This window comes from Eubalaena glacialis, chromosome 19 (genome assembly GCF_028564815.1).
Source record: "Eubalaena glacialis isolate mEubGla1 chromosome 19, mEubGla1.1.hap2.+ XY, whole genome shotgun sequence".
Lineage (NCBI taxonomy): Eukaryota > Metazoa > Chordata > Mammalia > Artiodactyla > Balaenidae > Eubalaena > Eubalaena glacialis.
The window spans coordinates 8,237,030-8,253,220 of NC_083734.1; the positions used below are offsets into that span (position 1 = coordinate 8,237,030).

The following is a 16,191-nucleotide window of genomic DNA, read 5'->3' on the forward strand; positions in this document are numbered from 1 at the left end:
GCCTTGTTATTAACACAGATACTTTTGAGTGTGATATCGCTCATTGATTTTGTTTTCTCATCCCCATCTGAGGATCCCAGAGTCTTCCGTTCTTCCCTGGGGCTCTCTTGCCTCTTTCAGGGTAGCCCAAGTTGGCCCCGTGTGGGCCAGTCTATTTTCTGAAGTCATTCTTTCCCCCTCATCCTTTTCCCTCGGTTTCATTAGTCCCTCCACATCTTTTTCTTTTTTCTTCCCTCCTTTATTCATTCATCAAGCATTTAGCTGAGCCTGGGCAATGTGCTAAGATCTAGGGACAAGGTATGGCCCTGTCATCAGGGAAGCCCACAGTCTCTTGTTTTGTATAGACTTGTCTTTTCTCCAGGGGTCTTGCAGGTCAGTAACTTTGGCATTCACATATAGGTACTCTCTGCAGAATTTAGGTTTGCAGAGATACTGTCTGTTGTGCTGATAGCTCTTCTTTCATTCATTCATTCATTCACTCATTCATTCATTTAATCAGCAGACACTTGGGGCAAGCCAGGCATTGTGCCACTACTAGAAATGTAGCTGCATACCAGACAGGCACTCCGCCCCCGGCCCCCCTCTATTCTCCATGTGGAAGGGGGATGTTTTCAGACCTTTCTGGGGAATGAGAACCTTGCACCCCTTCCACATTTAACCCACTGGGAGCCTGTAATCATAATACGAACTACTGCCATGTGGCATTTACCCAAGGACGGAAAAGCCAGGCAGCAACAAGAGTATAATCTCCCGGTCCACCAGACCCTCAACGGCTCATATCCAACTCAAATTTCAGAGATTTGTTTTAAACAATTCTTCTCACTGTACAAAGAGGAAGAATGAAGCCCGAGGATGGCCAGTGAGAGCCATGAGATGAACAGCGAATTACAAGCAGGGCTGGAGTCCCTATGTTAACAGGGCTCCGCATGTGGGTGAAATCAGAGTTAGGATGAAGTCTGGAATATCTAAAAGCGTGCTTCGTAGGGGCCCTCGGCCCCGGTGGTGGTTTGCGTTTGGGCTTTGGCGTGTAGGTTATAGGAGGGTCTGCCTGGCTTGATTCAGGGTGAGTGGCCCCAGGCCATCCTTGAGCACATCCATTGTTCCATTTCTGAGGACAGGTGAGCCTCTTCTACCTGGGAGACACGGAGGCACTTCGTTTTGTCGGTGATAGCCTGGTTTTTTACAAAATAGTCTCTAAAACAAAAGTGAGTTGCCACGAAAACCTCCAGGAAAAGCTACTTGTTCCTCTCCATTTTTTTTTTCTATTGCTTTTTTTTTTTTTACTGATTTTTTTATTCCATGTCTTTAAATTTTTTAAACATTTACTTAAGAATGCATACACTGATGAAAAAAGTAGTGCCGTTCTTATATTTTTATTTATTTTTTTTAAGTTTTTTTTTTTGATGTGGACCATTTTTTTTAAGTATTGAATTTGTTACAATATTGCTTCCATTTTATGTTTTGGCTCTTTAGCCGGGAGGCATGTGGGATCTCAGCTCCAAAGCCCTGGCCGGCTGAGCCACAGGGACAGCTGCCCCGAGGTTCTGCCCGTGGGACTGCCTTGGGCATCCTTTTACTGGGGAGGGTGGATTGGGTTTCTGCAGTAGGAGACACTTCTCCCTTCACTGGCGCTGATTAATGATCGAAGCAAATAGAAACCATACAACTCAGGAACCAAGGGTTTGTTTCTGTTCCCTTTGTGAAAACCAATCAATTACGAGATTAGGGGATGGGTGCAGAGAAATCTTGGCAGAGCCAAAGTCCCTTCTTGGAAATTCAAGCCATGAAATTCAAAGGACCTCAAAGACCTCAGCTTGTTTAAGTGATTTTACTTCCAGCTGTGAGTGGCCTTGACAAGGAGAGTTTAAACAGGATTCTGCAGACCTGCTGGTGATTATGTAGGTAGGGAAAACCTTGGACAAATGTTAAGTGGGGCGCAGGTCAGCAGCAGGCTTCCTTAGCCAGCATACTGTCTTTATTTCCATAAACCTCCCTGCCCCTACAAGTCCCCCTGCCTTTTCTTTTTACAAGTTTATTGAGATCTTTGACATTTGGTATTGGGGGTTCATTGACATACAGTAAAATTCACCCTTTTGAAGTATACGGTTCAGTGAATTTTGACAAAGGTGCACAGCCTTGTAACCAGCACCGAAATTAACGTGATATTTCCATCACTCCAAAACATCCCCTCAGGCTCCTTTGATGTCCATCCACTCCTCCCACCCCCAGCACCTGGTGACCACTGATGGATTTTCTGACCCTGCAGATTTGCCTTTTCTAGAATGTCATAGAAATGGAGCCACACTGCAGTAGCCTTTGAGTCTGGCCTCCGTCACTTGGCTCGTTGCCTCTGAGTCACCTTGTGGCTGGATGTCAGTAGCTTGTCCCCTTATATCGCCGGTCCGTTGCATGGGTGCACCCCGCTGCTTCCTTGCTTTTAAAATGAGTTGTCTGCCCCCGAAGTTCCTGGCCTGGGGTCTTAAGCTCGTTTGCACGGCTGCTTTCAGCCAGCTGCGCCCACGAGTGCTTCTTGGGGCTCACGCTTGCACTTTCGGATCATTTTAGGTTTTTGACAATGCAGAAAGCTGCTGGGGTCGGGGGGAGGGGGCGGGCAGGGTCTCCACTGCCCTCCACTTCCGCTGGCATCTCAGCTGGCAGTTCTACTTGCTTCTGGGGACCCTCCCTTCAACTTGCCCAGTCCCTGCCATTTGGTGAGGGTTAGGGGGTGTGGAAGGTGGGAGGAGGGGGCGTGGATGAGAAGACAGGGAGCCCATCACCACCCTTTCCTGGATCTCTGTTCCTTCATCGGCAAACTGAAGGTGTTCGTTCTAGACGGTCTCCCGGGCCTCCTCCAGCTGCTGCATTCTGTCTCCTCCCCTTGTCACTTCCAACTTTGTACCCTGTGCCCACGTCATGCCTAATCTGTGTCCCGTCAGCACGGCTGTGCGTGATGTCACCTAACACCCTCATGAGAGGGGTACCCAGGCGCGTCTCTGTTCAGACACAAAAACTTAGAGTTTCATGAGCTGTTGAGAATGAGGTAGTTCCTCCTTGGACCCCTAAAGAAAGCAGAAGTCATGACCTTTCACCCACCGATTTTTGACACCATGTCCTGAAAGTCACTTCCAAGAGCAAAAACAGGCATGAAGACACAGCCCCCTCCCTTCAGGTTCTTGTCGCTGCCGGAGCCTGGCTCACCTGGCCTGTGCCCTCACCGTACTGGATGGTGAGAGAGAGGACCACAGCCAGCTGACACTGGGCAGCTCTGGGCCTGACCCCCAAGGTGACAACTCCCCCGAGCACATCTTGATCGTGGCCTGCTCAGTGGAAGTTGAGCCCCGGAAGGCAACCAGGCAAACGGAAGACATTCTTGGGTCCAGGCCAGGTGAAGGTATGGGCCGTGGAGCCCAAGTCACAGGGTCCCACGCTGCCAGGGACCATGAAAGACTTTCACACCATGAAAGTCATTTCTGTCGGGCCTTTCCTGAAAGTGAGGGACCCAACTCCCCTTTCCTGGTTTGGGTGAGACCAAGACAAGTGACAGAAACCCATGTTCCATTTCCCCTAACCCTCTAGATGCTGGGGCGTGGCTGTTGGGTGCCTTTGTTGGGAGGTGCCTCTGAGGGAGAGGAGTTGTGATGAACTTGGATCTCTATGCGCTGTTCAGGGGAATTGACCCTTTGCGTTTGAGGGAAATTCCTAATGGGATTGCAGCGGTGGGATGCGGGGGGTCAGGCACATGCGTGCTCTCTTGGGGACAGTGTGACATGGGGATGAGGAAGGAAAGCATATGGTACCAGGGCAAGAGCACCAGACTGGCCCTGCTCTGCTGTCTCATTTGTCCCGTAACCTGAAGTCACATCCCCTCCCGGGACCTGTGTGTTACTGAGTGGAGATGCTCCCTATCTGGTGCCACACGCGGCAGCAGACTGGCTCTCGGGACTGTGGCCTCCAGGCAGCCATGTGGACCCAGGGACAGTCAGTCAAAGGGACATCAGCCATCCTTGGTGACAGGGGCCCCGAAATTGCATCTCTGCCCTTAGGAAGGAGATGAAGGGGGTGGGCAGCCCTTTCACGAACATGAGCACATCAGCAAACCCCATGAAAGCGGAATTTTCTAACAAACTTGCTTGTTTGCTCTGTTTTCTGTAACTTTTGCTAAATACTTTATACATTTTTAACGTTAAAAAGCGGTGTCTCCTCCAGCATTCCTCATCCCAGAATGAATGTGTTTACTCCACATTGTATATCCTTCCATCCCCTGGCTGCCTAGATCAGTAAATAAAATTGATGTACTATAATTTATAAGTAACACTGTTGAACTCTGATCCCTATGGAGGCTGTAACCCACCCCCTCCCACCCTATCCCCACCCCACCCCAGCCCCGTAATAGCATTTGTGTGTATTAATGCTGAAAAATTAAATGTTTAAAGGGTTTAAATTTTGAAGGCGTTTGCTATATATAATTGTTCTGCATTATTATAAAGCGTTTTCAGGAAGTTAAATGCTCTCATTTTTTTTTTCTTCGGCTCTGTGTGTACACTTGAGATGCTTAGATTCATCCCATGTAAAATAAACTGTCCAGAGACGCTGAGTCGTCCCACTGGGCAACCCTCTTTCCTGGAGGGCTGCCACACTCTCCTTTGTGCAAATGGGCTCAGCGTTCCTCCCATACTCCCAGGCTTGGTGATAATTTTACCCCCGATGACTTAAGCAGAGGGACAAAGGGCACCTGGGCATTGACCCCCCCACCCCCCAATGGGTATCACGCTGCCAGACCCACACCCCTGGCCCCAGTCCCCTCCCCTAGAGACTTCTGTCCCTGTGAACAGAAGAGGCTCCTGGCTGTTATTTATTTTCTTATCCATCCATCCATCCAGCCAGCCATCCAATAATTATTGAACACAACTGTATGTCAGACACTGCTCTCAGTACTGGGAACACATCAGTGATGAAAGCAGATCAAGAACCCTGACCTCATGGAACTTATTTTCTAGCTGAAAGAGACAGAGTAATGAAATGATACAGTGTGTGTGAAGATGTTAGGTGTTATGGAGAAAGGGCGGGGGGGCGGGGATGGGTAGTTTCAGGGGTGAGGGTGGGTGAGTTGCAACATGAAATAGGGTGATTGGGGTGGCCTCACTGAGAAGGTGACATTTGACCAAAGTCGAGGAGACCTGGGAGGGAGCCTGGCAGGTAGCTGGGGGAAGCATGTTCCAGGAGGAGGTACCCCTTTAAGGGCCGGAGGCACCTAATTGTTTGAGGCCAGTGTGGCTGGAGGGCGGGGTGGGCAGACTCTGCAGAGCTTGGAAGGCCTTGGAAGGCCTATGACTTTTACTCTGGGAGTGGGGGGTGGTCCAAGCCAGCGAGCGCGCAGCCTAATTTCCTTGCTATGGGGCTCGCTAGGGCATCAGGGGACCAGGGCAGCCAGAACGCCGGCAGAGGGGATGGTGCCTGCAGGGGTGGCCACGTGGAGGTGGGGAGAATGCTCAGGTTCTGGATGTACCTTGAAAGTGGAGCCAGCACGATTTCGAGCCAGATTGGAGTGGGGTGTGACAGAAACAGAGGCGCTGGTGATGATTCCGAAGATGTCAGTCCAAGCAACCCAAAGGATGGATCGCTATTTACCACGATGGGGACACCCTTGGGAGGGGTGTTCCTTCCCATTCTCGGCCTCCCACCCGCCCTCTCCAAACCCCCTTTCCTCTCTGCTTCCTGGCCGAGGTTGAAGGGTCCCCTTGCCCTCCAGCTCACGGCAGGGGAAGGTAGAGGAAAGGGGTGGGGGCTGGGGGACTCCCCCCAGCTTGGGGTGGGACAGGGCCAGCCTCTGGGAAGAGCCTGTGTCTTTCAGTGAAGGCCAGGCCGGGAGGGGGAGACACAGAGTCACTGGCCGGAGACGAGGCCTTCTCCCCAGTGGTCTTAGGGGTTTGGGGAGAGTTTATGGCCCCGGCTCAGACTTAACAAATCCGTTCACAATACATCATCCCCAACAACTTGTTTGGCTAAGGAGCATAAACTCTCCCTCTGATAGAAGATGTTTATGCAGGTTTTCAAACAAACCTCCAGGTCATGACCCCTCTCTCGGCAGCATCAACACAGCTGCCTGTGGTCCCCTCCCACGGGGTCGGGCCCCTCCTGGGCACAGCAACCTGAAGAATGTGGACAGTACCTGCTCCTTCCTCCTTGCCCTTGGGAAGGGCAAAGGGACTGGGGGAGCTCTGGCTGCCTTCTGCGTTAAGCCGGGGCCCTGCCTCCTTGCCCACCTCTTCCGTTGTCATGGCAACCCAGCTCCTCACCTTCAGAAATGCAGCTTCTTGCCCGCTCTGCTCAGGCCTCTTGAGAAAGGAGGCGGCTGTAATGTCCTGAAAAGAGCCCTAAGTGGGGAGTCTGGCCGCCCTGGGCTTTCCTCCTGGCTTCGCCATTTGGCAACTGTGTGACACAGGCAGGTGACATCCTTTTGGAGCTTGGTTTCTTCCTGTGACATCGGCCTCGCCTCACCTGCAGTCTCGGTGTGGATACCCAGGAGGCACTTCTGATCACCTCCCATGCCATGTTCAGAGGCCAGGGTGAAGGCCTCTGGCCTCACTTTCATGGCCTGGGTTTTGTTTGTTTGTTTTTGAGTTCGGTGACTGTCCTGTTTCTAACTGCTCTGGAGAACAAATGCCTTGCTGCAAGATAGTGAAAGTCTAGACAAAGAGAAAGGGCTCCTTTCAAGAAATAATATGCTGTCACAAACTGATGGGAAAAAATAATAAGGACACACACACACACACACACACACCCCACCCCCTAACATTAAGGCCTCCTGAGAAACACTCTGGGCCTGCAGTGGGTGGGGTGGGCAGGAGGGATAGGTCAGCACATCTGTGCCTGAACTTCTGGGTCCTTTCTGAGCAACATCAAGGGAGGCTGGCAGGTGGCTTTCTCCCAGCAGCGGGGACCTGCTTTCCCCTGCCATTAGCCTGTTCCGAAATAGGATCCAAACCCCAACTCACCCGCCTAGACACTGTGGGCTTTATTCTTTATAGTCACCACCCCTGGACAGAAAAGAGACATCTCTCCCATCCAAGATGGCGATTCTGGGGTTCCAGGCATTACGCTCAAGCCAAGCCGGGGCACCACTGACCTCTCCTTTGGGTGATGAGATTTCAGGTGCAAACCTACTCACGAGGGCTCTTCCCTGTGGCCTGGTCTGGTGACTGAGCTGACCGCAGGGGTGGAAGCCTCCCCTGGTGGCGCTCCCTGTCCCCCCACTTCTCCATTCACTCACTTAACAAGCACGTACTGTTGTCCGCCAGCTCCCGGCACCAGGCTTGGTTGCAAACTGATGACCTGCAGCTGAAACTGAGCCACAGCTAAGTTATATTTATCCCACACCATGTTTTTGAAAATTTGGAAATCACTCTTAAAGTTTGGAAATTGCTTCTGAAAATCTGATTTCTGGATTTCTTTTGGCTTACCAAAAAATCTAGTAACACCAGGCCATAATCCCGTCTGACCACATTCAAATGGAGTCGAACGCTGGCAGCCCCTGCCATGTAGGCATGGGCCTCACCACTCCTATTGCCTCCCTGGCCCCCTGGCTTCACTCACACACTCCACTTGCTGGCCCCTGTAGGCAGTTTCGTTTTTGATCCCTGTCATAGAAGAATAATGGCAAAAACTAACATGTGTTCAGCTCTTACTACGTGCCAGGCTCTATTCTAAATGCACTGCACGTATTAACTCGTTTCAGCCTCACAATAACAGTGGGAGAGATGCTATTATTATGCCTGTTCACTCAAAGAATAGTCACTGAGGGCCCAAACCCGCCAGGTACCCTTCTGGCAATGGAGATGCAGTGGGCAACAAAACAGACAAAAACAGAATCCCCGCCTTCATGGCGCTTTCATTCTGGTGCGATCCCAGGCAGCAGGCAAAATAAATAAACAGTAAGTCAGAAGGTGTACATGCAAGGAAGAGTGATCAAGCGGGATAAACAGTCTGGGGCGTGCTGAAAGTTGGGGGTGCTCTTGTTAACAGAATGGTCACTATAGGCCTGGCTGAGAAGGTGACATTTAAGGAAAGCCGTGATGGAGGTGAAAGATTAGGAGAAGAGAATTCTAGGCAGAGAGAGGTTAAGAAACGCACCTGGGGTCACACAGCTAGTAAATTGCAAAGCTGAGATTTGAACCTGGGCTGGTTCCAGAGCCTGGCTCCTGACCCCTGCATTACAAGGCCATCCCTGTCACTGAGACCCTCAGATTTAGGGCAGAAGACAGGCAGGGAACATCATTGCTCTTACAGAGCTAGAGCTGGTGGGGTGAGTTGGGGCAGGGATGGATGAGGGGCAGTGGGAAAGGCCTCGGCTCAAGGCTTCGGCTCTGAAGATTCTGATCACCTGCCCTATCCTCCCAGAAGGCCAAGATGGATTGACCCCCTGCTGTCAGCTCTTTATTTTAATCTCAGGGGGCTTCTGGGAGCTCGCCTCCGCACTCAAGCTCCAGGCCCCTCCTCCCTCCAAGTACTGGGGTGAAGCAGCCACAAAGCCTCCTAATCCACCAGTATCTCAGGGTGCAGCCGCTTCCAGCAGCACCCAGACAGGCAGCCAGGAGACCCCATTGCTCCCACACACCCACCCACCCAGCGGTCACTGACCGGCTGGGCCCGCACCACCTCACCCATGGGGAACAGCAAAAGCGGAGCCCTGTCCAAGGAGATCCTGGAGGAGCTGCGGCTGAACACCAGGTTCACGGAGGAGGAGCTCAGTACCTGGTACCAGTCCTTCCTGAAGGAGTGCCCCAGCGGCCGCATCACCCGGCAGGAGTTCCAGACCATCTACTCCAAGTTCTTCCCTGAGGCCGACCCCAAGGCCTACGCCCAGCACGTGTTCCGCAGCTTTGATGCCAACAGCGATGGCACCTTGGACTTCAAGGAGTATGTCATCGCCCTGCACATGACCAGCGCGTGCAAGACCAACCAGAAGCTGGAGTGGGCCTTCTCCCTCTACGATGTAGATGGCAACGGGAGCATCAGCAAGAACGAGGTGCTGGAGATCATCACGGTCAGTGTCAGCCTCTGCGCTCTCGGCTGAGCTGGACGGGGGTCACCCGGGATCAGGACCCCCTGCTGCTGCTTCCGCACAGGGGGCCTGGCTGGGGGTGGGGCTGGAGGGGGGAGTGGGGACCCGGGCCTTGTGAGTCAGTGGCTCTGACAGCGTGGTCAGGAGGGGTCTCTAAAAGACCAATATTAATAGAGGGCTGGGCGCGTTCCCACAGCTTCATTTTCCTCCTAAAGAAGAAGAATCTGGGTATTTCCTATTATTTACCTTTACTGTTTCCCTCTTTCCTTCCCACCTTCCTTCCTTTCTTCATTAAAATGTCCTTCAAAACCTTCCACAGGATGTACTCAGATTCTTTCACAAGTCGTTATATATATATAAATATATATATATTTATATATTTTATATATATATATATTTATATATATATATAGCCACACGGCTTGTGGGATCTTAGTTCCCCAACCAGGGATTGAACCCAGGGCCATGGCAGTGGAAGCTCTGAGTCCTAATCACTGGACCGCCAAGAAGTCCCTCACAAGTCATTTTAAAGACACATGTTTCAAATACATTGGCCCAGGATAAGATCATCCGATAAGATTTTTAGATGTCTGCAAAATAGTTTCATTTAATATATAAGTAATTCATGTAATTTAGAAACCTACACAAAAGAAAATGAAAATCGCCTTTAATTTCATTATCCAGAGAAAACTACTGTCAACATATGGGCATATACCTTTCCAGTCTTCTATCTGTAGATTTAAAAATAATTTTAGAACCATGACATATTCACATACGGTTTTTAGTATACTTTTTTTCAGCCACTATTTTATTATGAATGTTTTCAATATCAAACTGTTTTTAATAGCTGCTTAGAATTCCATCTTATGGACATGCCATAAAATTATTTAACCATCCCTATATTTTTGGACAATGAAGATGCTTCTATTTTTTCCTATTATATCATTTCTATTTCTCTTCAGTTAGTATCGTTTTACAGGATCTTTTTTTGCCCCACTACCCCATGCCACTTGCTTTATTTCTCTAATTCCATTCCTGTTAAGAGAGAGAATATTTTTCATATTTTATATAATTTTTGATGCATTTGCAATCCTGCTTTCATTTGCACAGTTCTTCCACCCTTATTAGGAGAAACCATAAATAAAATAGCTAAGCTTGCAGCTTGCGGTAAGTGGGCTCTGCTTGGGCCCCCCATTAGGGGCAGGTGTGTGTGGGAACCTCGCTGGCCTCTGGGCGCGGCCTGTAGAGCAAGCTCCCCTGGATTGGCAGGTGGCCTGCGATGGGGACCACTCCCTCAGAACCACCTAAAGGATGCCAGGCCCAGCAGAGGCCTACAAGTTGGTGCTCCTTCAGGGAAAGGAGGAGTTGGGGGAGGAGAGAAGGAGGGGAGCATCCACAGTTGAGGCTATGCAAGATGATGCCGAGCCTCTACTATTCACCAGGTTCAAGGTCACTGGCCTGGGAGTCAGAAGTTAAGGATTCTAGTCCCAACTACTTCACCACCAAACTGCATGGCCTCGAGAAAACCATATCATCTCCCAGCGCCCAGGGTGAGGATGCAATTGTTCGTTCTCGGTCCATTCACCAAGGCCCTGACAGTCCGTCCTTGGCGTTAGAAGCGGGGTTGGCCGGCAGCCAGTCACTCCCAGCCTTTAGCCGTCCAGCCTGAACATGGTTCCCTGGCTCAGGACAGACGGAGGAGTTAAGGGAGCCGCTGCACTACAGCGCAGGGAACCTCTGAGCTCTGAGCGCTGTCAGCAAGGCTGCTGCCCCAGCTGCTGGGTTTGGTTTCCTTGCTTCTCTTGTTACAGCACAGGGAGCTGAAAGGGAGCTTCTAAAGCTGCTGATCTTCCCTCCAGGTTAATTTCACGGGCATTACTGCCCCTGCCTGGCTGGCTCCCCGATGTCTCCAAGGCCTGGTGGAATCCTAGTAACCTGGAGCTGAAAGGGCACATCGAGACCACCTTGTACCTTAACCTGATCACAGGTCGGGAGGCACTTCCTTCTCAGCTGGATATTGTCCATCCAACTCCTTTATTAATGAGACTAGAGGGAGGTGAGACGGATCCTTGAGCTTTAGGCTAAATCTTTCTGTGGATCCCTCCCTGAGCAGAGGGTAAATGAGGGGCTTCCCGAGACCTTCCCCAGCCCCTAGAATGCTCTCCAAGACATTCCAGAATAGCACGCGATGCAAGTACAGAGGTTCTAGAACCAAACTTGGCTGGGTTAGAATCTCCACTCTTCTGCTTCTGGCTGGGTGACTTCTAACAAGTTAGTTGACTTAGTTTCTTCCTCTGTGAAATGGGGCCAATAACCCCCACCTCATAAACTTGTCATGAGTTTACAGGTAAAAGCGCTTAGAAAAGTGGCACGCGTTAATCACTTAACAAATATTAGCCCTTACAACCAAGGTACCACCTGGACCCAGAAGAAGCCGTTTGATATTCTAAAACTTCTGGGGAGTGGGGTTAAAGGTACCAGTTCCCAAACTGCAGCCTCGGGGCTGCTATGGGATTATCATCAGGAAGCTTTTTATTCTTATTTTCATTTTTTTAATAAGATGAAAGTAATATGTCTACAGGGGCAGGAAATACAAACAGTGCAGAAAGGGACAAAATAAGAAGGGAAAGCCGTCTTCACCCCTCCCCCACATTCCCTGTCTCTTCTGAGGATCTCAGAAGTACAGATGCCCCTTCCCCACCCCCAGGAACTTGGATTCAGTAGGGCGGGCTGGGGCCTGAGCATCTGCATTTTAACCTCTGCTGTGGTGCATCCTGGTAAGCGACGTGTGGGTTCCCCCAGAATTACTTCCTCTTATGGGTTCTCCCTCTTGATTCGGTGCAGGCTATTTTCAAGATGATCAGTCCTGATGACGTGAAGCATCTTCCGGAAGATGAGAACACCCCGGAGAAGCGAGCTGAGAAGATCTGGGGTTTCTTTGGCAAGAAGGATGATGGTGAATTACTTCTCCTTCCTAGCCTTTGATTTCACAGTCATGGGCTGTGTCCTAGAGATCCCAACAAGATTGACCCTTCCGAGTGCAGTGCCCACGCAGGACCGAGGACCCCTCCTCCTGCTGCGGGGCTGTCGGAAGGGCTTTTGTGGGGAGTGAGCAGAATGGTCAGCGGGCGGTTGTGGGACCCCTCTGGAGCTGATGGGAAATGGCACCACATCCCACCGCTCATAAAACTCCATCCCTGCCTGAGATTCTCTGGGGGGAGGAGGGAGGCTCTAAATGATGGTGTGCTTTGGAAGGAAAAAAACATCTTTTGTTATGACAGAGTTAACCCACATTGAAGGAATAGTAAAAAGTCAAGGCAACAGCCCATTAGCAGTTTGTATGCAAACAGCAAGTTTAGAGGCTTTGCAAGCAAACCACTTTCTTTTTCAATGGAGTGCCTGTTTTTTTTAGACACTTTGGTTTACTTGTTTATAAAAATGCCTTCGGCACAGTTGGGACAGGGTAAACCTCACTTCAGAATAATCTGAAAGCATGGAGTCCCAAGTAAGTGGGATCTCAATTTACATGGTTTTTCCTTTAGGAAGTTAGTTTGGGTCCCTTGAGAAGCATGGCCAGATGGGATTAGATTTCAATTAGATTCCAAGATATTGATGGGGGGAAGGCGTATGAGGGAAAATAGGGAGGGGTCTGGAAGAGGCAGGGATAAGCCATCAGACTGCAAAGCAGATGAAACATTTATGCGCAGAGGCAAGGAAAGCGGGTTGGGTAAGAAAAGTCTTAGACTGCAATGCTGGGCTAGGACAGTCTTGGCAAAGCTGAGGGGGTGTCCTCAAGCCCCCTTCTTCCAGGAGCTGGCCTGTCTTGGCTCCCTGCCCTGTTCAATCTGGCTGGGAGCAGCCCGTGGGGAGCACGGTCTTGCATTGTAAGCGGTGATGGATTCCACAACTGGGCAGTGAGGGCTGCTGGTGCATGAGGCCCATGTCCACCTCGGGGAGGACACAGGAGAGGGGCTGCTGTCAGATGGGGGCTGCAAACTTGAATGACCACAGGGGCCGGGATGATGAGCGAGACAGAAGTGGACAGAGGCCCTACTAAGTGATAGATAGGGACTGGCAAACAGTGTGGGGCGTGAGGGTCTGTCTGGTCTTACGGCCTCTGGTCAATTGTTGCCATGCTGGAATACAGAGCCACTGGGGCCCCACCATCTGATTTGTTAAAAAGAGAGGCCAGCAATCAAGATTTTTAAAATCCAAAGTGCCTCAATTGATGAAACACTGCGTGGTCCAAACACATCTGAGGAACCGGTATTGGCCCCTTTTGTGATCTCTGGGGCAGTCTCTTACCAAGGTTCCAGGGCACAGGCCTGAGCAGGCTTTAAATAAGGACTCTGCTAATCTGCAGTCTAGGAAGAAGGCAGATTAGCAACCAGATCTTTGACGCGAGGGCCAGAACTAGGGCGAGGCAAGTAAGGTGCCCTGGCACAAAATTTAAGGAGGCACCCATTCTCAGGTGCCAGCCCTGTGCTCGCAGGACCCTGAAAGTGAGAGCCTCCTTAAATTTTGGAGGGTAGGCATCTCCCTTGCCTCATTCAGATGTCACCTCCCCTTTGAGCACTTTCTTTTGGCTGCTTAAATGCCGCCTGGTGGCACCTTACCCACCTGGCTCTTTCACCTGCTTCGTGACACCCTTCTGGGTCTGCCATGTGCTGAGTCCCTTGTTCTGCTATGTGCTAAACTGAAAACTGACCCATGTGAATGTCACAGGGGGCAGTGGTATTGGGAGGCTGAGACAGTACTCCTACCATGTGACTTGTGTTTTCACATGGCCCATCTGGAGACAACGCCTCACTCCTGGGAGGAGTTTCAAGCTATGTGTGAGGCTGATAGGGCAGCTGGGACTTCTTTTTTTTTTTTATATAAATTTATTTATTTATTTTTGGCTGCATTGGTTCTTTGTTGGTGCGCACGGGCTTTCTCTAGTTGCGGCGAGTGGGGGCTACTCTTCATTGTGGTGCCCGGGCTTCTCATGGCAGTGGCTTCTCTTTGTTGCGGAGCACGGGCTCTAGGTGCGCGGGCTTCAGTAGTTGTGGCACGCGGGCTCAGTAGTTGTGGCTCCCGGGCACAGACTCAGTAGTTGTGGTGCCCAGGCTTAGTTGCTCTGTGACATGTGGGATCTTCCTGGACCAGGGCTCGAACCCGTGTCCGCTGCATTGGCAGGCAGATTCTTAACCACTACACCACCAGGGAAGTCGGCGGCTGGGACTTTAAAACCCAAATTTCACCATCCTGACCTGCACAGGGAAACAGCCTGGATCCTAATCCAGGAAGGATTAAGGTTGCCGAAAAGGCCTGGAACATAAGCCAATGGTGAAACCCAAATCAGCTCAGCCAAGCTTTATTGAGCACCTACTACGTGCAGGACTATGAGTGTAGCCATGAGCAGGAAGGAACACCTGCCTCATTCTAGGGTCATTTCTACAGGTGACTGTCTCCCCATCAGACAGATTCCTGGGCCAGGGGACATTATCTCACTCATTTCCACGCCACACCCTGCCCTCTGCCCCCTGCAATGACCTCAGCCCCAAACACAGTGACCCTGGCACAGAGGAAGGGCTTAGTGAGTGCATTTCACTGGATAGAACTGAATTCAATAGCTGGGGACAAGGCTCTCTCTTGTCCTAAATGGGAAGGTAGATCAGGGATGCAGAGACGCCTAGGAAAGGATCACCAGCCAATCAGAAGAGACACAGCACACTTCCGGGAGGCCCGGCAGTGCCTGAACTTAACCTTCTTGTTGCTGGTTCCTGGGGAGGTCCAGGGGTCCTAGGGTGGAGTCAGGGGTGGGGTTACCCTCAGGGGCACTGAGACTCAGTATTTGCATAATAGATCCATCCGTACTGGGTATGCTGGCCGACGTCAGCTTCATCGCAGCCTATCCTGACTGTAGTAATTTTTTCCCCCCGTGCACAGATAAACTTACAGAGAAAGAGTTCATCGAGGGAACCCTAGCCAATATGGAAATTCTGCGACTGATCCAATTTGAGCCGCAAAAAGTGAAGGAGAAGTTTAAGGAAAAGAAACCCTGACGCCAACTGCTCAGGTCTCCTCCCCGTCCCCCGCCCCAACATAAACACGCATGTGCACACGCGCCCCCGGGGCGGGAGAGCCTCCAACCCGCAGCACATTAACCCCGCAGCACAGCTTCCTGCCAAACGAAAGTGTCTTTAGCAATTCACCAAGTCCCGCCTACTATACCTGCCTGCCTCCCCTCCACCTGCCCGCCAGCCCAGGCTTCCGTAGTAATCCCAGGATTAGGTCACAGGAACCCTAAATATCCCCACCACCTACCGTGTAAGCTCCTTTGTGGATTGTTGGGTAAGCAGGTTCCAATAAATGCAAGAGGAGCCGGGCACACAGCTGACTGGTCATTCTCGAACTGGAAAAAGAAATGATTTCTGTCGGCTCAGCCTCAAAGACAAGGTTGCGTCGCACTCGTAGGCCAGGGTGCGGGGGCTGTGGTGCTGAAGGAGAGAGACAGCACAGCCCTGTTCTCGTGCAACTCAGGGCGCAGAGGGGACCATAGACCTTGAAGGAGTCGGTTGAGGCGGTGAGGTTACCATGGAGACACGCAAAGCACTGTGGGGAGACACGCAAAGCACTGTGGGGAGACACGCAAAGCACTGTGGGGAGACACGCAAAGCACTGTGGGAAGACACAAGGGGAGGGGCCGACTTTTCCAGAGATGGGGAAGGTGTTCCTGATGAAGAGGCATTTCAATTAAGACCCAGTGGATTGTCGTGGGGGAAAGGTGGTGGTGGGGAAGCAGTGTGTCTCAGAGACCCTCAGGCAGGAATGAGCATTTCGAGTTCTAGGACCCTAAGAAGGCCAGTGGAGCCAGAGAGCAGAGAGAGGAGGGAGAGCGGACTGTGAGTAAGCCTCCAAAGCAGACCGGGGCCAGACCATGCAAGGCCTTCCCTGCAGCCCAGGGGAGGTGAGGGTGGTGGGTACCGTGTGGGGTTTCAAGTAGGAGGGATTTATGTTTGTAAGAGGACCCTCTGGCAGGGTAGAAATAAATCAGAGGGGCAAGACCGAGGCCTGGAGATCACACTCTTACAGTCGCCCAGGTGGCCTGGGCCAGGGGAACAGCAGTGGGATGAAGAGAATGGGAC

The 16,191-nt window shown here is 51.2% G+C and overlaps 1 protein-coding gene across 1 annotated transcript; it reads left to right on the top strand.

Moving 5' to 3' along the window:
- The first annotated feature begins 8,662 nt into the window (after nucleotides 1–8,662).
- Nucleotides 8,663–15,108, top strand: RCVRN (recoverin). The gene is made up of 3 exons (XM_061174901.1): nucleotides 8,663–9,043; nucleotides 11,906–12,017; nucleotides 14,993–15,108. The coding sequence occupies exons 1-3, from the start codon at nucleotides 8,663–8,665 to the stop codon at nucleotides 15,106–15,108; spliced, it is 609 nt and encodes a 202-aa protein (XP_061030884.1).
- The last annotated feature ends 1,083 nt before the right edge of the window (nucleotides 15,109–16,191 follow it).

Bases quoted from the DNA above. Each gene is read 5' to 3' on its own strand.
- RCVRN (XM_061174901.1), top strand. From the start codon at position 8,663: ATGGGGAACAGCAAAAGCGGAGCCCTGTCCAAGGAGATCCTGGAGGAG. The intron at 9,044-11,905 runs GTCAGTGTCAGC...GATTCGGTGCAG, and splicing joins AGGTGCTGGAGATCATCACG to GCTATTTTCAAGATGATCAG. The intron at 12,018-14,992 runs GTGAATTACTTC...CCCCGTGCACAG, and splicing joins CTTTGGCAAGAAGGATGATG to ATAAACTTACAGAGAAAGAG.